Raw genomic sequence first — 24062 nt, forward strand, 5'->3', positions numbered from 1 at the left:
TATTGCAACCTCTTGCGGTAACGATATGTATCACGAATTATGATAGTCAAATATTTCAAAAATTATTACAAATGCTCCTAATTCGGATGCTGATGTATGCAGTTCCAGAGGTGTCCAGTAGGGATGTTCCGATCAGGGTTTTATGCTGCCGATTTCGATCATTCATGAGTGGGATCGGCCGATACCGATTCAGATCACATCTATTAACTGTAACATTTTCCATTTATTAATGGTGAGTGCTAGTGACAGTGTAACATCAACACAGTTTGTAAACTACTTCCTGATTCTCTTTTATTACGTATAATTGTTTGAGCAAAAACAAAGTCAATAGTACACAATAACTTACCAAAAAGCAAAAAGTAACTCTACTAATTTTTTAATTCTTTGGTTTTGTCTCTCAAAGTCCTTCTGTGTACTCGAAATTATTCTCAGAGTTTATAAACATTACGAAAACGACAAAATTATTGAGAAAAAAATATATATATATAATTACTCTTGTATCGATCACATACTGATACTACCCGTGGTATCAGCAACACCAATTTATGGATGGTCATGTACTGAATGAGACAATGCTGATACAGCAACAGTTGTTTCTCTCATTTCCTGCTAAAAACTGCTTACTTTTCGCTGAGACATGCTTCTATCTTCACTTCTGCAACTTTACTAAGCACTTATTGCTCGGTGTTTCAAGCTAGCTGAGCAGTTAGCTTAGCCATTAGCATGTCTGCTCCTGGCTCACTCTCAGTGTGTAACATGTTTGGCGTGGTCCTCCAGTGATGGTACTTGATAATGATACGTAAGAACCTAGAAAATGTAGTTAATGTTCCGTAATGGAGGTGATTATTATTAATGTATGGAAGCACATAATTAGCTGCTAGCCAGTGGCCGATACCGATTGACGACATTATTAACTGAGATTTTTCTAATTTCCAGCGTGAAGCTAATAAAGGGACGGCATATAGCCTGGATAACAGCCGTGAGACGACCATACATGACTTTTAACGCCATGTTGGTGTGTTCATGACATTTTCACACTGGTAAGTTTGAATCAAAGCATGTTTTATGCGGTTGCACTCGTAGCATGTAGTAGACTGTTAGCGTTAGCCAAGCCAGCTGATTGATTGATTGATTGAGACTTTTATAGTAGATTGCACAGTACAGTACATATTCCGTACAATTGACCACTATATGGTAACACCCGAATAAGTTTTTCAACTTGTTTAAGTCGGGGTCCACGTTAATCAATTCATGGTATAAATATATACTATCAGCATAATACAGTCATCACACAAGTTAATCATCAGAGTATATACATTGAATTATTTACATTATTTACAATCCGGAGGGTGGGATGTGGAGGGGGTTGGGGGCGCGGGGGGGGGGGGGTTAGGTTTGGTTGATATCAGCACTTCAGTCATCAACAATAATATCATCTGAGAAATGGACATTGAAACAGTGTAGGTCTGACTTGGTAGGATATGTACAGCGAGCAGTGAACATAGTGAGCTCAGAAAGCTTAAGAACAAGTACATACGTTTGATTATTTACATTTGATTAATTACATTTCGGGGAGGTGGGATGTGGTGGGGGGAGGGTGTTAGTCTAGGGTTGTAGTTGCTGCGGGCGAGTTTACGGACAACGTACAGTATTTTGGAAAAAAGAATGTCGTCTGTTTACCTTTAGTCTTGGGTAAGCACACAAATGAATGAGTATTATTTTCGGAGCAGTAGCGCAGTGAATTTAAATGTTTAAAGTATAAAAACTGACTCCATTGACAAAATATAGACAAGTTTGGCGCCACTTTTATTTATTTTTTCAAATCTATCATCCATTGGAAGTGCTCAAATGAGTGAATTCCACCATTTTGTATTTTTTCCGGGTAGCGAGCCTTTGGAATAAGGTCCAGTTTGTCTCCGTACGGTGCCTTGATTTTTAGACAGATTTTTATTTTTTTTATTTTTGGTCCAATATGGCTCTTTCAACGTTTTGGGTTGCCGACCCCTGAATTTTACTCCTACTACGCTACTGTATTTTAATGTTGGTCATTATGGTGGTCATTATGGTTTTCTGAGGTGGTATTTGGTGAAAAAAGTTTGAGAACCACCAAGCTAATCTATTTGTGGCGGTCCAGATGTCTCCCAGGCGAGTCTTCGCAAATAAATGAATGTACGGTAAGCATTTAACGTTGTGGCGGCTGGGTGTTGTGGATGTGTACCTCGTAGAAGCTGATGGCCGTCATGGCTCCTTGGTGTAACTTCTTTTTAAAGTCCTGTGCCAGGCTCAGCTCCTCGGTGCTGAAGCGGTTGTTTCGGAACAGAACGCCGATCTTCACCGCGATCTTGATCAGGTCTTTGACCACCTTCTGGGCCTCGGACTTGTTGCCCGAGTACTCCTTGGAGAAGCGGTACAGTTCGTCCAGGATTTCGCTGGTGTTGTCGTCGATGAACATTTGGACGGAGGTTTTGTTGGCCACGCTGCTGAGGATCTTCTTCTGGACCTTTAAGGCCATGTCCTTGGAGCTGAAGTGGTCCATGGCAGTCTGAGTCGGGGGGAGAGGACAAATATTTGGTTGGTTGAAGTTTGTTTTTATTTGGTATTTATTTATTTAAATGTAGCTATTCATTCATTGATGAATAGCTAACAAGTCTTTTTGTCACCCTTTCCTCTAAATCAAGGGTGTCAATTTTTTTTTATAGAGGGCCACATCGCAATTATGGCTGTCCTCAGAGGACCACATTAAATGACATAGCGGACCACGTTGAATGATGTAGAAGACCACTTGAATAATGTCGCGGACCATGTTAAATGATGTGACGGACCATATTGAATAATTTGGCAGACCGCATTAAATGATGTGCCGGAAGCCGCTTTAAAGAGGTGGTTGACCACTTTAAATGAGGTGGTTGACCACTTTAAATGACGTGGCTGATCACATTAAAATGATGTGCCGGAAGCCGCTTTAAAGAGGTGGTTGACCACTTTAAATGAGGTGGTTGACCACTTTAAATGACGTGGCTGATCACATTAAAATGATGTGGCGGAGGCCACATTAAATGATGTGGCTGAGCACATTAAATGATGTGGCTTAGGCCAATATAAATGAAGTGGTTGACCACTTTAAATTAAGTGTTTGACCACGTTAAATGATGTGGCAGAGGTCATTTTAAATGAAGTGGTTGACCACATTAAATGATGTGGTGGAGGTCATTTTAAATGAAGTGGCTGACCACATTAAATGATGTGGTGGAGGCCACTTTAAATGAAGTGGTTGACCACATTAAATGATGTGGCAGAGGCCACTTTACATTTAGTAGTTGGCCACTTTAAATGATGTGACTGACCACATTAAATGATGTGGCAGAGTCCACTTTAATGAAGTGATTGGCCAATTTAAATGAAGTGGTTGACCACATTAAATGATGTGGCGGGGGCCACATTAAATTAATTGGCTGAACATGTTACATGATGTGGCGGAGGCTACTTTAAATGAAGTGGTTGACCACATTAAATGATGTGGCGGGGGCCACGTTAAATTAATTGGCTGACCACATTAAATGATGTGGCGGGGGCCACATTAAATTAATTGGCTGACCACGTTACATGATGTGGCGGAGGCTACTTTAAATGAAGTGGTTGACCACATTAAATGATGTGGCGGGGGCCACATTAAATTAATTGGCTGACCATGTTACATGATGTGGAGGGGGCCACATTAAATTAATTGGCTGACCACGTTACATGATGTGGCGTAGGCTACTTTAAATGAAGTGGTTGAGCACATTAAATGACATGGCGGAGGCCACTTTAAATGATGTGGCTGACCAAATTAAATGATGTGGTGGAGACCACTTTAAATGAAGTGGTTGACCACGTTAAATGATGTGGCGCAGTCCACTTTAAATGAAGTGACTGACCACATTAAATTATATGGCGGACCACATTAAATTATGTGGCAGATCAAATTATATTTTGTGGCAAACCACATTAAATGATGTGGAAAACCCCGGTACATTAAATGATGTGGCGGACCATCTTAAATGATGTGGCTGGCCACCCTAAATAACGTGACCGGCAACCTTCAATGAAAACGATATTGCGTCGACCACCTTAAATGATGTGGCAGACTACATTAAATGATGTGGCGGGCCACTTTAAATTATGTGGCATTAAAGGATGTGGCAGACCACATTAAATGATATGGAAGACCACATTTAATGATGTGGCAGGCCACAATAAATAATGGGCTGGACCACATTAAATTCAAGATTCAAGGTTGTTTATTGTCATATGCACAGTTAAACATACAGTTTGCCGTACAATGAAAATCTTACTTTGCTAGTCCAACCTTCAACAAGTCACACGGTACTTAGCTAAAAATAAAAAATAAAATTAAAAATGTATATACAAGGCACAGTAAGTAACATAACAAATAATGTGCTGGACCACATTAAATGATGTGGCGGACCACATTAAATGAAGTGGCAGACCACACTGAATGATGTGGCGGGCGAGATCTATCCCACGGCCCTTGAGTTTGACATGTGCTCTAAATGAGGTGGTTGAACTTCCTTCTAGATATTTATGGAGGCATCAGGACCAACAACATTCTCACACCTGCTCGTCAATTATAAAGTGACGCACAAACGGCACAATGAAAAAAACCAGGTTTGAACTAATTCGTCATATTTACTGATTCAGCAATAACTCCTAGCTAGCGGACAGCGACATGCTTGTTTGTGTCTTTGTGATGGCTGTTGGGGAAAAACAGCAGCAAAGTGACTCCACGGAGGCTTTTGATGTCTCCGCCGGGACACACACACACACCCAGGAGAGGTCATCAGAGGTCCGATGTTTACCTCTGTAAACTTTAATCCCACAGTTACAACACAACCTCAGGGGCTCCCTCTGTGATTCTTTGACGTGTCTCTGAAGGGAAGCCAGGAATCAAACTAGCAATCTTCCAGCTGCGAGACCACGACGTTTGTTGGACTGCAATGAGTCCCAATTTGCATCCTCACATCTAGTTGGAGGTGCTTAGTAGGGTGGTCACGATACCAGAGTTTCAGTAATCGATACGGATACCGATTAATTTCCATGGTTGTCAATCCTTTTACGATGCTACAATAAAGATAAAATAACTGAATAATTAATAATATTACATTTTATTTACTTTTGAACAAGCTGGACTCAAAGTGCTACAAAGTTAACATGTTAAAAACAATGCGGAGGAGACAAAACGTACTCAATAAAAACAAAAAGACAAGGTTAAAAATCGTATTGATACTTAGCAAGTATACGCCTTTCTGAATAAAAAAAGGTTTTCAGTCCTATTTTAAACACAACCCATGTACTTGTAAATGCACTACTCTAACGAACAGTCTTTTAAAGGGGAATTTAAAATGTTACCTATCATTCACAATCCTTATGAAAGACAAAAACAGACATTTTTCTTAGTTTTTTAATTCATTCTAAATCATAAATAAACGTTAGAAAGTCAGCTAACATTGGAGTCAATGTGAGTCGCTCTATTTTGTTTCAAAAAGTGCTCTAAAAAATCCCCAAACCGCCATCAAGGTTTTATATACACGCTGTAACTATATACACTATATTGCCAAAAGTATTTGTCCACCCATCCAAACGATGAGAATCAGGTGTCCTAATCACTTGGCCCGGTGTATAAAATCAAGCACTTAGGCATGGAGACTGTTTCTACAAACATTTGTGAAAGAATGGGCCGCGCTCAGTGATTTCCAACGTGGAACTGTCATAGGATGCTACCTGTGCAACAAATCTAGTCGTAAAAATGTCCTCGCTCCTAAATATTCCAAAGTCAACTTTATTATAAGAAAAGTGAAGAGTTTGGGAACAACATCAACTCAGCCACCAAGTGGTAGTCCACGTAAACTGACAGAGAGGGGTCAGCGGATGCTGAAGCGCTTAGTGCAAAGACTTTCTGCACAGTCAGTTGCTAGAGAGCTCCAAACTTCATGTGACCTTCCAATTAGCCCACGTACAGTACGCAGAGAGCTTAATGGAATGGGTTTCCATGGCCGAGCAGCTGCAGCTAAGCCATACATCACCAAGTCCAATGCAAAGCGTGGGATGCAGTGGTGTAAAGCACGTCGCCACTGGACTCTAGAGCAGTGGAGACGCCTTCTCTGGACTGATGAATCACTCTTTTCCATCTGGCAATCTGATGGACCAGTCTGGGTTTGGAGGTTGCCAGGAGAACGCTACATTTCGGACTGCATTGTGCCGAGTGTGAAATTTGGTGGAGGAGGAATTATGGTGTGGGGTTGTTTTTCAGGAATTGGGCTTGGCCCTTTAGTTCCAGTGAACGGAACTTTGCTGCAGGATACCAAAACATTTTGGACAATTCCATGGGATGGCACTTCAAGTTCACATGTGAGTAAAGGCAGGTGGCCAAATACCTTTGGCAATATAGTGTATGTAATATAGTAAGACATTTTAAGCATACAGCGGCGTATTAATTTCACAGACGCATCCCAACAGTCGCTAAGTCCTTCTAACACTACTAATCCTGCAGACTTCATGAAAGACAAAAACCATGATAAAACAATCACTTACTGGACAATGTCTGCTCTCACTGGGATGCCGACTGATGGGATGTTTGTATCGTCCCGTTTAAACGAAGAATTAATCATAATCCACACAAAGGGTTAAAACGTGCGTCTTTTTGTGTCATTCTTGCCATATTCCCGGGTATAAATTGAATGTCAATGTGACGATCTGTCACTTCACTTCTGGTGGTGGTTCCTTGTTTGGTGTTTGTTTCCTGTCGGCGCTCTTATTTTTGTTTCCCTTCCTGCTTTCCCTCACCTGTCCCTGATTGGCAGGCTGGCACACCTGGTTGCAGTTGCCAATCAGGCGGCTATTTATGCCTGCCTCACCAGTTCCTCAGGGCTCGAGGATTGATTATGTTTAGGACTTCTGCATGCATGACTGCTTCTCCCTATTTTGAGTTTAATAAAAGACTCTTACCTGCGCATCGTTCTCAGGTTTCCTGCATCTTGGGGTCACAACCAACCAACTCGTCGGTTTATTTCCACAACCTTCTACTATCCAGGTGAGAAGCATGATTTATAATCTAAAATTAACTTTCACCAACTCAGAGGTGATGCAGCATCCCTTTATGTCAATATAGCAGCATACGCTAGTTAGCTCTCTGTGATCGATCCGCCGCTAAAATGATTTTGTCTGCATTAGCGCTTATATCAACAGTATCGCTCATACTTGGGTAATATTCAGGTCACGACATGTAAATGAAGTACTGTTAGCCGTTTTTTGGATGTTTATTTAGAGGGTTTTGTGGGCGCAATAGAGGACCTACCATTGACTCCATTGTTAGCTGACTTATGCTAACATTTATTTATGATATAGAATGCATTAAAAATTAAAACATATGTGTTTTTGTCTTACATAGGGATTGTGAATGATGCACACAATTCCAAAAAAGTGCAGTTCCCCATTAAAATCATTGTGCATCTACATATTTTTGCAGGTAATTTAAGTTTTAGTATTATAATAACTATGCATTAAAAAAAGGCAATATTCTATAACCGACAAGTGAATCAAAACAAATAATACTGTGCTTATATATATGATCGTAAATAACAATAGTCAACTTTTTCACATTCTAAAAAGAATAGCAGTGGTGTGGAGGCTTCAAGTTTAAAAAAAAAAACATACATTATTGTTATTAATATCCTTTCAATATGGTGGTAGTGTGACGTCATTTGTAATAAAATAGTCTAATAAAAAGGCAAAAATGTACAATACAGGCCAAAAGTTTGGACACACCTTCTCATTCAATGTGTTTTCTTTATTTCCATGACTATTTACATTGTAGATTGTCATATCAAAACTATGAATGAACACATGTGGAGTTATGTACTTAACAAAAAAAGCCACCCTTTGCTCTGATTACTGTTTTGCACACTCTTGACATTCTCTCGATGAGCTTCAAGAGGTAGTCACCTGAAAGGGTTTTTACTTCACAGGTGTCATAGTTTTGATGCCTTCAGTGACAATCTACAATGTAAATAGTCATGAAAATAAAGAAAACGCATTGAAATGAGAAGGTGTCCAAACTTTTGGCCTGTACTGTATATTTAAAGACAATTATTTGTCTTTGTATTCCTTATCAATGTCAACATTTCAGCTTTTTCTTATTACATTGTGCCTTTTTGCTCAATTTGTTAATTTTTTTACGGTGATTTTATTTCTCCAAAGTGCCATAAAAAAGAGGTGCATCAGAAAAAAATCCCCCGGGCCACACTTTGCCTTTCCGCTGAAAGCAGTGAAGAAGTGCCGTTCAAAGTGTTTCCAATCGGACTTATAAAAGTGATAAAGGGGGCTTGCACGCTGTGGTAATGCACACTTCCTGGGCTTGTGGAGGCGGATCTCTGCTCTTGCTTTTAGACTGCGGTTACTTTCGTTACCGCTTGTATTTGATAAAGGAATAAATGCATGACGCAATATATATATATACACACTTTTATATATATATATATATATATATATATATATATATATATATATATATATATATATATATATATATATATATATATATATATACTGTATATATATATATATATATATATATATACTGTATATATATATATATATATATATATATATATATATATATATATATATATAAATGGAGCAATACAAATACCTATGTATGTATGTATGTATATATACACTACCGTTCAAAAGTTTGGGGTCACATTGAAATGTCCTTATTTTTGAAGGAAAAGCACTGTACTTTTCAAAGAAGATAACTTTAAACTAGTCTTAACTTTAAAGAAATACACTCTATACATTGCTAATGTGGTAAATGACTATTCTAGCTGCAGATGTCTGGTTTTTGGTGCAATATCTACATAGGTGTATAGAGGCCCATTTCCAGCAACTATCACTCCAGTGTTCTAATGGTACAATGTGTTTGCTCATTGGCTCAGAAGGCTAATTGATGATTAGAAAACCCTTGTGCAATCATGTTCACACATCTGAAAACAGTTTAGCTCGTTACAGAAGTTACAAAACTGACCTTCCTTTGAGCAGATTGAGTTTCTGGAGCATCACATTTGTGGGGTCAATTAAACGCTAAAAATAGCCAGAAAAAGAGAACTTTCATCTGAAACTCGACAGTCTATTCTTGTTCTTAGAAATGAAGGCTATTCCACAAAATCGTTTGTAACCGCAGTCTAAGCAAGAGCAGAGATCCGCCACCACAAGCCCAGGGAGTGTGCATTACCACAGCGTGCAAGCCCACTTTATATATGTTACTTTACATGCAGTCAGCTTTCGGCCCCCTGTCCAATATTTTTAGCCCAACGCGGCCACCAAGGTAAAAAGTTTGGACACCCCTGGTTTAGCTGATTGGAGAGCTAGCTTCCGCAGCTAGTGGGTCCATGACGATGACCTCTGTTTTGTTCGATCAATCGTTTTACTGCCGCGTTACAGACACCATTTGTATACGATTAAGGTATATAAACAAACATTTACAAAATCTTTCTGTGTAAATAATTCATTTCGCAACCTATATATCTAAATATTATAGTCCGTGCGGCTAATATAAAAATACAGCAATTACATGTATTAAAAAGTAATTCTGGTAGTAATTCATATACTTTTTTTCGGCAAAGTAACTATAACTTTTTTCCAAACACTGCTTTTAACCCGTACCTCTACTCGCTAAATATAGCTACAAAGTGCATCCCAGATCATTTCTGCTTCGTCTTATTCTCCGTGTTTTGGTGTCCAAGCACGACGTTTCCTCTTGTAAACAAGTTGGACAGCCGCGGCATCCACTCCCACACCGAGCATGTCAGATCTTCAGTTATGTGTGCTTCCACTTCATCCACTTCCTGTCTGCCTCCGCCGGGCGCAGTAGAGGCAGCAGAAGAAGGCGAGTGTGCAAAGAGAGACGCTCTTGTGTGCAACTTGCTGCCTGTGCCGACAAGATCTGGAGGCGAGCCGCATAGCTGAGGCAGGCCCACGCCTGTTTGCTGTTAATGTCATCACTAGAACTAACCGCTGGGATTCTGGGTAAACACCACCTTTGAATCACAGCTCTGGAAGAAGTACGAGCTAAGATTATCACGTTAAGGTTCAGCGTTAACCATAGCCAGGAACCAGTGCGGCACCTTAGAAACGCTGCCCTTTCCCTGCGGGGGATATGAAGACACTTCACAAGATGTTTTTGTTTCATCGGTCACAAGGGAGGCGGAGTCAAAGCACTGGGGAAGCAAAACATTGTTATCTTTGGTGTGCCTAATGAAGTGACAGTTAGCTGTGTATCTCAGCAAGTATTTACTTCACTGGAAGTATTTACTTCCGAATCACAAATCAAAAAATGTGTGTTTTCTTGGTCGTTTTGCATCGTAAGTTAATCAAAAGTGTTATTGTATACACTGTAAAAAAAAAAAAAAATATGCACAATTTATGGTTGCCAGGAAATCATTGGAAAAAAATGCAGTTAATTTTACATTTGATAACTGTTTTTGCTTACAGTAAATTGCTATTAAAAAAACAATGTTTTTTGTTTTTTTTTGGAAAATGCGTGTTTTCTTGGTTTTGCATCGTAAATTAATCAAGTGTTATTGTACACTCTGTAAAAAACAAACAAAACAAAAAAAAAACATTTTATATATATATATATATATATATATATATATATATATATATATATATATATATATATATATATATATATATATATATATATATATATATATATATATATATATTTAGTTATTTATTTATTGTCCAGCTACTCAGGCAAATCATATTGCCATATCGGCTGTACAAATGTACTTTACAAAAGACAAGTGTGGGATACTTCTGTTGTTGCCTTATTTGTATTTGACTTTATTTAAATGGTTTATATTATCATTTGGTGCAGCCGGGCCGGAGCAGGAGAGGATAGAAAGGGGGGGGGGAGGAAGACAGAGGGGGAGATTGTGGGGCCAAGATGGGGGTAAGACAGAGACGACAATAGCAGCAAACACAACAATAACAATGACAACAACAATAGAACAACATCAGCAAATAGGATATGTACAAATATGATGGTAAAAGTGAAGAAATGACAATGAACATTATTACACTACAAATGGAGCAATACAAATACCAATAGAAATACAGTAGCACTATTGATAATGAATAATGATGATTGCCTCTAAAAAAAACGATATATTGTTAACCTGTTCACAAAGAAACTTATAGAATTTACAGTAGAATACTGGGAATACCGGCCTATCCCCAGGTGCATGTATTTGGAGGTGAGGGGAAGCCGGATTAACCAGAGAGAACCCACGCAGTCAGAGGGAGAAAATGCAAACTTCGCACAGAAAGACCCCTAAGTTGGGAAATCGAACCCAGGACCTCCTCACGGTGAGGCACGAGTGTTAACCACACTCACGCCGCACCAAACTTTTACTACAAAACCCAAAACCAGTTGTGTAAATCGTAAATAAAAACAGAATACAATGATTTGCAAATCCTTTTCAACCTATATTCAATTGAATGGACAGCAAAGACAAAATACTTAACGTTCGAACTGGAAAACTTTGTTATTTTTTGCAAATATTAGCTCCTTTGGAATTTGATGCCTGCAACATGTTTCAAAAAAGCTGGTACAAGTGGCAAAAAAGACTGAGAAAGTTGAGGATTGCTCATCCAACACTTATTTGGAACATCCCACAGGTGAACAGGCTAATTGGGAACATGATTGGGTATAAAATCAGCTTCCATGAAATGCTCAGTCATTCACAAACAATGATGGGGCGAGGGTCACCACTTTGTGAACAAATGTGTGAGCAATTTGTCCTACAGTTTAAGAACAACATTTCTCAACCAGCTATTGCAAGGAATTTAGGGATTTCACCATCTACGGTCCGTAATAACATCAAAAGGTTCAGAGAATCTGGAGAAATCACTGCACGTAAGCGATATTACTTTTTTGCAATGTGTTGCTGCCATTAAATTCTAAGCTAGTGCTTATTTGCAAAAAAAAAAAATATGTTTCTCAGTTTGAACATTAAATATCTTGTCTTTGCAGTCTATTCAATTGAATATAGTCAAGTCAAGTCAAGTCAACTTTATTTATATAGCACATTTTCAACAACTTTTTAGATTGAACCAAAGTGCTTTACAGCTTAAAAAAGCATGGAGCAAACGAAAAAAAAAAAAAAAAAAAGTTGAAGGCGGGGGTACACCCAGGACAAGTCGCCACCTTCGGAAGGGTCTCAGTCATAATTTTTTTTAAAAGTAAGTCATGCTGTATAAAAACATAATATATGACTTATTTTTAACGTTTTTATGACTGAGACCATTTCAGTCATAAAAATGTTAAAAATACGTCATATACTATGTTTTTATTTTGGTAAGCACTCCATTTATGTTAAAATAGCATGGCTTCAAGATCTAGTCATAGCAATAATAAACAAAAGATATGTGACTTCTTTTTAACATTTTTATGACTGAAAGGGTCTCAGTCATAAAAATGTTAAAATTAAGTCACATATATATTTTTTAAATTATTGTTATTATTGGATCTTGAAGCCATGCTATTTTGACATACATTTTAAAAATATATTTATGTGACTTATTTTTAACATTTTTATAAAAGGGTCTCAGTCATAAAAAATTTAAAAATAAGTCACATATAATGTTTTTATTTTGGTAAGCACTCCATTTATGTCAAAATAGCATTGCTTCAAGATCCAATAAGAGCAATAATGAAAAAAATTGTGACTTCTTTTTAAAATTGTTATGACTGAGACCCTTTCAGTCATAAAAATGTTAAAAAGAAGTCACATATAATTTATATGTGACTTATTAACATTTTTATGACTGAAATGGTCTCAGTCATAACATTTTTAAAAATAAGTCGCATATATTTTTTTTATTATTATTATTGTTGGATCTTGAAGCCATGCCATTTTGACATAAATGGAGTGCTTACCAAAATAAACCGGGAAAAACGTCCCGGGCCAGCTGGATGGACTAAATAGACAATTGGCTATAATATCGATCATGATACACGCAGCACGCCATGCATGTTATTACAACTACAGTACATACCCTGTCGAGCTAGCTGTGTACAAACAAAACATGAAATAATACTTTACAGATTCTATAATACTATTGTTCATGTTTTTCAGTCAGTACAGATTGGTGTCCTATCACATTGTGTTATGCATTACAAACTGAAACCCGATTCGTGCTGACGTAGAAGCTAGCTTATCTCTTGCCGTAGTTAGCCTTTACGGCTAATACGGAAGCACGCCGATGTGTTAGTACACTAGAAAAAGAGTTCCTCAGTGTTCGCTCTTACAATAACAATTATACAGGTTACGGAACGTAAATGAAGTATTGTTGACAGTTTTTGAATGCATTTTAAAGTGATTTATAGGTAGAATTGATTGCTCCCGTTAGCTGCATTGTTAGCTACCTAGACTTAGCCTATTTGTATATGTTAGAATGCAAAAAAACAGCTTTTGTCTTATTTTCTCTCATAATGATTGTGAACGATAGGCAAAAATACCAATAAAGTAGAGTTCCCCTTTAAGTCTGTAAATCAACTTAATATCGATCCGTCCATTATGAGTCTTAATTGTTTTTTGTTTGATGTCCTTTTTTGTCAAATTTGGTTCTTTTTTATGGCAAACACAAAATATGCAATGTTTTCCACGAAAATATTTTCAAAGTAAAATATTTTGATGTGAAGTAATTGAAGCCTTAAATATGTCAATAATTCATAACACCATTGATATTGATTCATTTTATTTTGAGCAATGTTTTAAAGAAAAAAACAGTCTGCTAGCAGCTTTGTGTTATTCAAGTCAACAGTGCAACTTTTCTCGTTACATTACATTTATTTGCTCTTTTATTCCACTCTTGTATGTTTAAAAAAATTTATTTTTAGAATGTGCCGCGGGCCGCACTTTGGACACCCCAGCAACTTCCACGAATTCAAGCATTTTAGGATGCAACAATCACACACAAAAAATTCTCATATTTTGACATTGTTGAAATGGTCAGACACTTCAGCTTGCTTACAGGAAGTTGCTCTTTGTGTTGTTGTTTTTTGTGTCTGCTATTGTAGTTAATGTTCTTTGTACTAGGTTGCTATATGTTATTTAACTATTAGCTGCCACAATTACACTAAACCAGTGTTTCTCAACCATAGGGTTTCTTGTGAACACACAAAACCAAAAATAAACAAGTCCATCAGTTGTGGTGAAGTTGTCACTCATATCTGTTTCTCTGCTGTGGTCCGTACGGGCCGCAGTGGTACTCAGTTGTGATACACTTTCCTGCCACTTGTGGCAATAATGACAAGTTCTAACAAGCAGAAGAAGTCCGGAGCTATAATCATGGAGAAGTTTCTTAAGTGCAAAAAATATGACTAAAGTGCTGAAGCTGTATTTTCATTTGCACTTTAATTTAATTGACAGCTTAGTTGTATCAGTATCAGTGATTTATGGGCCCATTCTTATGCAGTATATTTGGTTAGTGCTTATTTTTCTAATCAGTCTGACCAAAGCCTAAGGTTTATGTGTTAGATACATAATAATATTTGTGATTAACGCATTTTTTATACAATCTGACAAGGTTGTAAACAGTCATGATGATTAAAATCAAGAATAAGATTGCTAATTCAGTGTTAATATTCGAGTGGGCCCCGGTTAAGAACCCCTGCGCTAAACTATGAAGTTAAATGGCGGGCGAAAGAATATGGCGAGTTGGGCGACAAAGTAGGGCGTCTATAGCGTGGATGATCTGGAATGTTTGCTCAGTGCCATTGTTGATGCTAATGTTCTGCTGTCGTAGTGAGGAGGACATAGAACCTTCAGTCCACTGGACCTTCCAGTGTTTGTCCGGCCAAGAAGCATGCGGGATGACTGTGGCACTAGTAAATATGTCGCATTCCTCACATGTAGCAACATGTTGACATCCAACTCCTCTCCTTCCTGCTCCTCTTTGAGGATGCAAAGTAAAGCAAAGTTGAACATCAGAGACCTCGTGAAAGGCGCAGGAGGCTTCCTCCACCTTTTAAGCCTCCGCTCGGCATCTCTGGTGGCGCTTACCAATGACAAACCCAGCAGGCACGAGACATTGAAACAGCATTTAGAACTTGTTGAATTTGGTCCTGATGTTGAGCAATCAAACCTAACGTTGAAACAACATGCTTTCTGACGACGTCTAATCAATGTTGGGTTCTGACGTTGATTGGAACATTGAATTTTGGTAATTTCCCAATCAATATTCTACAACACAAATACAACGTTGAAACAACATGCTTTTTGACAACGTCTAATCAATGTTGGGTTCTGACGTTGATTGGAACATTGAATTTTGGTAATTTCCCAATCAATATTCTACAACACAAATACAACGTTGAAACAACATGCTTTTTGACAACGTCTAATCAATGTTGGGTTCTGACGTTGATTGGAACATTGAATTTTGGTAATTTCCCAATCAATATTCTACAACACAAATACAACGTTGAAACAACATGCTTTTTGTCGATGTTTATTCAATGTCAGGTTGTGACGTTGATTTGACCATTGAATTTTGGTAATTTCCAAAACCAATATTCTACAACACAAATACAACGTTGAAACAACATGCTTTTTGACAACGTTTATTCAATGTCAGGTTGTGACGTTGATTTGACCATTGAATTTTGGTCATTTCCAAAACCAATATTCTACAACACAAATACAACGTTGACACATGCTTTTTGACAACGTTTAATCAATGTTGGGTTGTGACGTTGATTTGACCGTTGAATTTTGGTCATTTCCCAACCAGTGTTCTACAACACAAATACAACATTGAAACAACATGCTTTTTGTCGACGTTTATTCAATGTCAGGTTGTGACGTTGATTTGACCATTGAATTTTGGTCATTTCCCAACCAATATTCTACAACACAAATACAACGTTGAAACAACATGCTTTTTGACAACGTCTAATCAATGTTGGGTTCTGACGTTGATTGGACCATTGAATTTTGGTCATTTCCCAACCAATATTCTACAACACAAATACAACGTTGAAACAACATGCTTTTTGACGACATCTAATCAATGTTGGGTTCTGACGTTGATTTGACCATTGAATTTTGGTAATTTCCCAACCAACATTCTACCACACAAATACAACGTTGAAACAAGATGCTTTTTGACAACGTTTATTCAATGTCAGATTGTGACGTTGATTTGACCATTTGAATTTTGGTCATTTCCCAACCAACAACGTGGATCCAACGTTGGACATCGACGTGGTATCGATTGACAAATACAACTATTTTGCAACGTTGTTTAGAAGTCAGTTTGAAAGGACAAGCACGTATAATCAACGTTGTATCAATGTCTTGTGCCTGCTGGGAAGTGCCAGGATAATGTTAGGAAGGCAAAGCATCGAAGGTGGTCTGCATCGAGAGAGACAACTTGACCACAATTGATGAACTTGTTTTTTTTTGTTTTGTGTGTTCACAAGAAACACAACAGCGATGTTGTAGTGCAGGGGTGTCCAAAGTGCGGCACATACTATTAAAAAAAAGCATAAAAAAGTGGAATAAAAGAGCAAACAGGTCAAATGTAACGAGAAAAAGTTGCAATATTGACTCTAATAACCCAAAGCTGCCATTTTTATTTAAACTGTACTTTTTTTTTCCATCCACCCACCCATTTTATACCGGTTGTCCATTTCAGGGTCGCGTTTATTACAGTTTATTCTATTATTAAATATTGTTTGGGAAAAATATTGCATATTTTGTGTTTCCTTTGACAAAAAAGGGCATAAAAAAACAAATTTGAAAAAAACAACAATACAAACTTATAAACTACAGTTTGATATGAAGTTGATCGAGAGCAGGGGTCCCCAAAGTTTTTGACCCGGGGACCGCATTGGGTCAAAAAAAAAATTATATATATATATTTATATATAACTGACTTTTCCTTACATTGAACAAAAAAAAGTCATATGTCCACTTATGTTTAAAAACTCTACACTCGGAGTACAAAGATTTCGCCAATTTTTTCCCCCGTGCACTAATTGACTTGCCACGCTCTCACCCGACTTTGCGCCGCACGCGTGATGACGTCACGTTATCGATGGGAAAATGCATTTTTAGACGATATGATTTGCTTGCGCGGCTAGGAGACCCAGTAACAAGCGATAGAAAATGGATTGATGGATGGGCAAAAAAGGACAGATTAAAAAAAAATAATAATAATTTTTTATACCCGGTAACAAGCAGTAGAAAATGGATTGACGGATGGACGAAAAAGGACAGATGAAAAAATATATAAATGACATTTTTATTTATAATTTTTTTTACCCAGTAACAAGCAGTAGAAAATGGATTGATGGGTGGGCGAAAAAGGTAAGATGAAAAAAATATATAGTAAAAATAAAACTTTTGGACACCGGCGGGCTGTATCTGGCCCGCGGGCCGTAGTTTGGGGAGCCATGATCTAGAGACTTAAGTGTTGAAAGTAAAAAGAATAAAGTATGACCTTTTGTCAAACACTTTTATGAGTGGGGCCCTTTAGATCCCCAAGAATTTTAGTGGGATTACCTTTTTTTATAACTCATTACTTTGAAAAAATAAAAATAATGAATGAATCAACGTTATGAATTATTGACCTGTTTAAGGCTCCAATTACTTCACATCAAATGTACCACTTAGAAAATATTTTTGGAGGAAAATATTGCATTTTTTTGCCATTTAACAAAAAAGACATAAAACATTGAATTTTGTTTTTGTTTTTTTAACTTCATATTGACAGATATAGACCTGAAGTTGAACTAAATATTTAAGTTTTGAATTATTTTTTAACAGTTTTATGACTGACACCCCGGGGGGGTCCCTGAGACCAAACTGCAGGGGAGCCCTAATGGTTTAAATATCTACTGTATATATTGTATTGGTTTTTAGAATTAAAAATATCAAAATAGCCCCACACATGCTTTGACTTTTACGAATGGGGCCTTTTTAGGTGCCCAAGAACTTTAGTAGGATTTAAATTTTTTTTTTTTTTAAACTCTCATTGCTCAAAAAATAATAATGAATAAAATCAATGTTGTTATGAATTTTTTACCTATTCAATGCTCCAATTACTTCAGATCAAATATTCCACTTTGATTTTTTTTGGGGTGGGGGGGAAATATTGCATATTTAGTGTTTTTGCCATGAAAACAGTATTTTGACAAAAAGGGCATATACATTAAAAAACAATTAAAAAATTATTAGCGTTTTGTCAACAAATAGACCTGAAGTTGATCTAAAGGTTTAAGCGATGAATTAAAAAAAATATATATATATATATAATATATATGTGTTAGGGGTGTCAATTCTCATTTTTAAAAAATTGATTTTTATTTAAAAAATTTTTTATTTTTTTTTAAAGTTAATTTTTTATTTTTTTTTAATTAATCAATCCAACAAAACGATACACAGCAATACCATAACAATGCAATCCAATTCAAAAACCAAACCCAACCCAGCAACACTCAGAACTGCAATAAACAGAGCAATTGAGAGGAGACACAAACATGCGGAACAAACCAAAAGTAGTGAAACAAAAATGAATATTATCAACAACAGTATCAATATTAGTTACAATTTCAACATAGCAGTGATTAAAAATCCCTCATTGACATTATCATTAGACTTTTATAAATAAATAAAAAAAAGAACAATAGTGTCACAGTGGCTTACACTTGCATCACATCTCATAAGCTTGACAACACACGGTGTCCAATATTTTCACAAAGATAAAATAAGTCGTATTTTTGGTTAATTTAATAGTTAAAACAAATTTACAGTATTGCAATCAGTTGATAAAACATTGTCCTTTACAATTATAAAAGCTTTTTACAAAAATCTACTACTCTGCTTGCATGTCAGCAGACTGGGGTAGATCCTGCTGAAATCCTATGTATTGAATGAATAGAGAATCCTTTTGAATCGGGGAAAAAAATCGTTTTTGAGTCGAGAATCGTGTTGAATTGAAAAAAAAATCGATTTTGAATCGAATCTTGACCCCAAGAATCGATATTGAATCGAATCGTGGGACACCCAAAGATTCACAGCCCTAATATATATATATATATATATATATATATATATATATATATATATATATATATATATATATATATATATATATATATATATATATACATACTGTACATACACACAGTATTAGACTTAGACTTCCTTTTTATTGTCATTCAAATGTGAACTTTACAGTACAGATAAGAACGAAATTTCGTTGCATTAGCTCATGGTAGTGCAGGATAAAAAAGCAATAAGGTGCAGATATGAATAAATAAATAGGTTACAGTACAGATAAATATATTGCACTTTTTCATATGCATCCACGTTTATGGACGTATGTTATATTGTCTTTTTTATTCCAGCGAGTTAATCCATTTTGGGGGGAGTTGAGGGGATAATTATGATGCGTTCAGGAGTCTTACGGCCTGAGGGAAGAAGCTGTTACAGAACCTGGAGGTTCTGCTTCGGAGGCTGCGGAACCTCTTTCTAGAGTCCAGCTGTGAAAACAGTCCTTGGTGGGGGTGGGAGGAGTCTTTGCAGATTTTCTGAGCCCTGGTCAGGCAGCGGCTTTTTGCGATCTCCTGGATAAGAGGATGAGAAGTCCTGATGATCTTTTCCGCCGTCCTCACCACTCTCTGCAGAGACTTCCAGTCTGAGGCACTGCAGGCTCCAGTCCAGACAGAGATGCTGTTGGTCAGTAGACTCTCTATAGTGCCTCTGTAGAATGTAGTGAGAATGGGGGGAGGGAGCTGTGCTCTTTTCATCCCACGCAAAAAGTTTATGCGCTGCTGAGTTCTTTATTTGTCGTTATATATATTTTCTGAATAAATTATGTGATATTGTTCATCAGTCAACTCATTGGTGTTGATTTTCAATCCATCAAGATTAAAAAATCATCTACGAAGGTACAAAGAATTGCTATTGCGACATCCAGTGGACACTTTTGGAAAAGCAGTTTCTTTCATTCAAAAATTTCGGCTCATATTTATACTTAGCAAACTCATCTCGCAGGCCGGATAAAACCTGTTTGCGGGCCTGATCCGGCCCTTGGGCCTTACGTTTGACACCCCTGATCGAGTTTTAAGTGGTGAATAAAATTTAAAAAAATATATATATATATGTATATATATATATATATATATATATATATATGTATATATATATAGTATGACTTACTTTTAAAAATGTTTTATAACTGAGACCAAAAGGTTAGAAAAATCTATATATTGTATTGGTTTTAAAAATGAAAAATATCAAAATGATCTCCGCATGCTTTAATTTTTCAGTGTGTGGCCCTCAGTGGAAAAAGTCTGGACATCCCTGATGTAATGTTTGTGTTCATAACACTCGCCCATCATTGACTACACCTATAAAACAGTCACATGACTTCCATCTGATGAACACCAAATACCACACACAGCTGCCATGGTGTGTCTCCACTTGCATTCCAAAAGACAATATATAAGAAAATATATTTATAAGATAAGCCTTATTCAATTGATGTTTTTGGGTGAACTCTGCAGCTTTATGACCGTACCTGAGGGCCTTTTAGTTCTGAGCGTGCAGGGACGGACACTTAAATGGTTAAATCTGGTTAAATCTCACTTAAATCTGTTACGTGGCCACAGGGAAAGACGAGAGTCCCAGACGGGTTGGGGTACTTGTAGAATGGGGCTAGCACCTTTTTAGGGGTAATTTTTTTGAGTGACCCTTAAAGGATTGGAGCGTATCTATTTGTACAAGAGAACGCACGGATCTGAAAGTCCCAAAGTACCCGTAGAAGTCCCGGTGCTCCAAAAGGTTCAACATCCGGGGGTCGGGGCACCCTTTTGGGTGCAGTTTGTATCTTCTTTGGCTCCTCATTTATCGTTGGGACCAGATGGGTTCTTTTTCTACCTTCTTCAGGCCCGAAATGCAGGCCTCAATTTTTTTTAAATTTCCATTCTTTCGGGGGACATTTAAATGACGTGGTAGGCAACGTTCTCTCTAAAGTGCGCGCCTGTGCAATTGCACACTGCTCAAGAGTCCTCTGCGCACGGCAAATCTATGCCACGCACAAAATCAAATAAAAAAATAAGCGCATAACAATTTTCAACACGACACGGACACGACAGAGAAAACAGTTTTCGTCATCATTGTTCAAATATTGTAACGTCTGTCGAGACGCTTTGAGGACATGAATTCCATCCATCACTTTACTGAGCAAAACTCTTTATTGTCGGCCATAAACACATCACCAAAACATTAGTAAAAAAAATGATATCTAGCAAAAGTGGTCATTTTCTGCAGTACAAACCAGACCAAAAGCAACTTTGTTATATCAACAGCAGCCGCTCGCTCTTTCTCACTTGCGCCAACACATGCACATATGGCACTTAGCCAGTGATGCGTTTACAGCCACACAAAAAGTCGGACAACTCCAATACCACACATAAAGTGTCATTCCAGGTCGTTACACTATGATTTACCAATCAAATGTGTGCTTATTCTAGTGTCATTTATTAGGAATCTTAATTTATAAATATTAATCATGAAATGCTGTTAGTATATTAAATAAATACTAATAAAAATATATTTTTTAAAAACAGGAAGATTTGGTGGTCGACCTTAAAAAGATACAGCTCACCACATTAATAACGGGGTAGGCCACATAAAATGATGTGGCGGGCTAAAATAAAATGATGTGGCAGACAACGTTAAATTAAGTGGTTGGCCACGATAAAATGATATGACAGGCCAAAGTAAAATGATGTGACGAGCCACATTAATGTGGCAGGCCACATTACAATGATGTGGCGGTCCACAAAAAAATGGTGCAGTGGGCCACGTAAAATGATGTGGTCGGCCACCATAAAATGATGTGGCGAACAACATTACATGATGTGACAGGTCAAATTAAAATGAAGTGGTGGTCCAAGATAAAATGATGTGTATCCATAACATGTATCCCCATCTAACTTCATGTGTGATTCATGAAATGAATCCAAATTCACAAGTTTTGTTGTAAATGATGCTACATGTGTACACAATAATCCACATGATGCTAGTACATCAGTTGAGGAAAATGAGTAAATTAAATTAATCACATCCTCTAATTGGATTTTGATATTACTATTTATTACACCTTCTGATAGATTACAATTTTGCACCAATAAGAGCATTTTAAAACTCTGCCAGGCTCACCTATTTGACTGATGAACATTATCACGTCATTTATTCAGAAATTATAAAATCACGACAAATGAAGATCGACTACTATGAACAGCAACATGTAAGTGTATATAAAAACAAAAAAAAACATTGTGATTTGTATGTTTTCAGATTGCATGCGAATGCCCGAATGCAGCTGAGATAGGTTACAGCACCCCCCGCGACCCCAACGGGACAAGCGGTAAAAAATGGATGACTGTTTTTAGATTGTGCTTGTTCTATTTTTAAACCAAAAAAAAAAAAGCAAGCTGAAATTGTCTTTAGTTTGAAGTTATCATGCCATGATTTTACCAGTCCGGCCCACCTGGGAATGGATTTTTCTCTACGTGGCCCCTGAGATAAAATGAGTTTGACACCCGGCTCTAAAAGTTGTGCCCTGCGTTCGTCTTCATGGTGTTGAGCGCGCGCAAAAGGAAACGGTGCTCTTGCACAAGTGGACGTTGCTCAAGCTTGCGGCGCACTGGCACCGCCCCTCAAGGGAAGCGAAACTGACAGCTGACAGTTGGCCCGCCATGGCCGCTTGCCTTTGTACCGCCAAGGTGCTCCTCTGTCAGTCTGTGGTCCTCGCCATCTCGGTGTGTGTGTGTGTGGGAGGGGGGGTCAAAGTCCACGTTGAGCAACTCTAACACACAACGGAGCTCCACATGTCAGCATGTGTGTGTGCGTAGACGTGTCACACACACATAAGCATACACACACACACACACACACACGTCTCAACATGAAGGAAGTGTCAAGAACCCTGTTTCACAACAAGGTGTGCGTCTTACCTGAGCGTGTGGTCGTCCTGCGGCTGGCTATGGCACTGGCGCTCTGACCTCAATGGCAGCGCTTCATTTTCCAACCAAGTCTTCTGCACTCGCCTCTCTTGCTTCTGATAAGCTGGACTTGTACTTCCTTGAGGAACTAAACATGTATTGACACACCCCTCAGTGTGTGTGTGTGTGTGTGTGTGTGTGAGTGTGTGTGTGTGTTTCTGTTTCTCTCTCTCTCTCTCTCTCTCTCTCTCTCTCGCTCTCCCTGCACTGACTAGTGTGAGTGGCCCTGCTAGATTGGAACTAGGCTGCCGTGGTGCCCCCAACTCATCCCTCTGACTGCTTGTGGACTGCTGACGTTGTGCGTCTGCTTGTCCTGACAAGTCAATGCACAAAGAATGTAAGCCAGCCGTGCAGCCGCCTGAAAGGGGAGCGGCTTATACCTTTTTGTGTGTGTGTGTGTGTGTGTGTGTGTGTTCACCTTTCTGGAATGCAGCTGCTGTTGGAGCTGCGTTCTCTCTCTCTCTCTCTCTCTCCCGCTCTCTCTCGTTCCACGATTATGCAACTTTTCTTACCCATCAATGCCAGTTTTTTTTTTGTATTTGCAATCTGCACGAGTCCCGAAAATTTGAAATCAAACCGTGGCTGAGATATTTACAAAACAGTCTTTCTTTCCGTCATACTTCCTCCAAACAAGCTGCATGCAGGCATACAGGGTCTACTATAAAATGACGTGGCAGGCCACTGTAAAATTATGTCGCAGACAACATTAAATTACAAGGCGGACCACGATAAAAGGATTTGGCGAGCTACGATACAATTATGTGGTGAATAACATTAAATGATGTGACTTGCCGAATAAAACGAACTGGTGGGCCATATTATAATCAAGTGGTGGGCCACATTAAAATGATGTGGAGCACCACAATAAAATTATGTGGCGAACATAAGTGACATGGCGGGCCACTATTAAAAT

General features: G+C 37.9%; 1 protein-coding gene across 2 annotated transcripts in view; it reads right to left on the reverse strand.

The window, feature by feature from the left end:
* Positions 1 to 23452, reverse strand: part of tnfaip8l2b (tumor necrosis factor, alpha-induced protein 8-like 2b) — a 28074-nt gene extending 4622 nt beyond the window's left edge. The window contains exons 1-2 of one of the 2 annotated variants that reach the window (XM_062029730.1): positions 6592 to 6817; positions 2219 to 2542 (exon numbers count right to left, since the gene is read on the reverse strand). In XM_062029730.1, the coding sequence (XP_061885714.1) occupies positions 2219 to 2536 (318 nt within the window). In that variant the 5' untranslated portion in view covers positions 2537 to 2542; positions 6592 to 6817. Of the gene's footprint in view, positions 1 to 2218; positions 2543 to 6591; positions 6818 to 23101 lie in introns of those variants that run through there. The other variant, XM_062029729.1, reaches the window with a different exon arrangement.
* Between the last annotated feature and the right edge of the window lie 610 nt (positions 23453 to 24062).

The sequence above is a fragment of the Entelurus aequoreus genome, linkage group LG20, assembly GCF_033978785.1.
Source record: "Entelurus aequoreus isolate RoL-2023_Sb linkage group LG20, RoL_Eaeq_v1.1, whole genome shotgun sequence".
In the NCBI taxonomy this organism is placed as follows: domain Eukaryota; kingdom Metazoa; phylum Chordata; class Actinopteri; order Syngnathiformes; family Syngnathidae; genus Entelurus; species Entelurus aequoreus.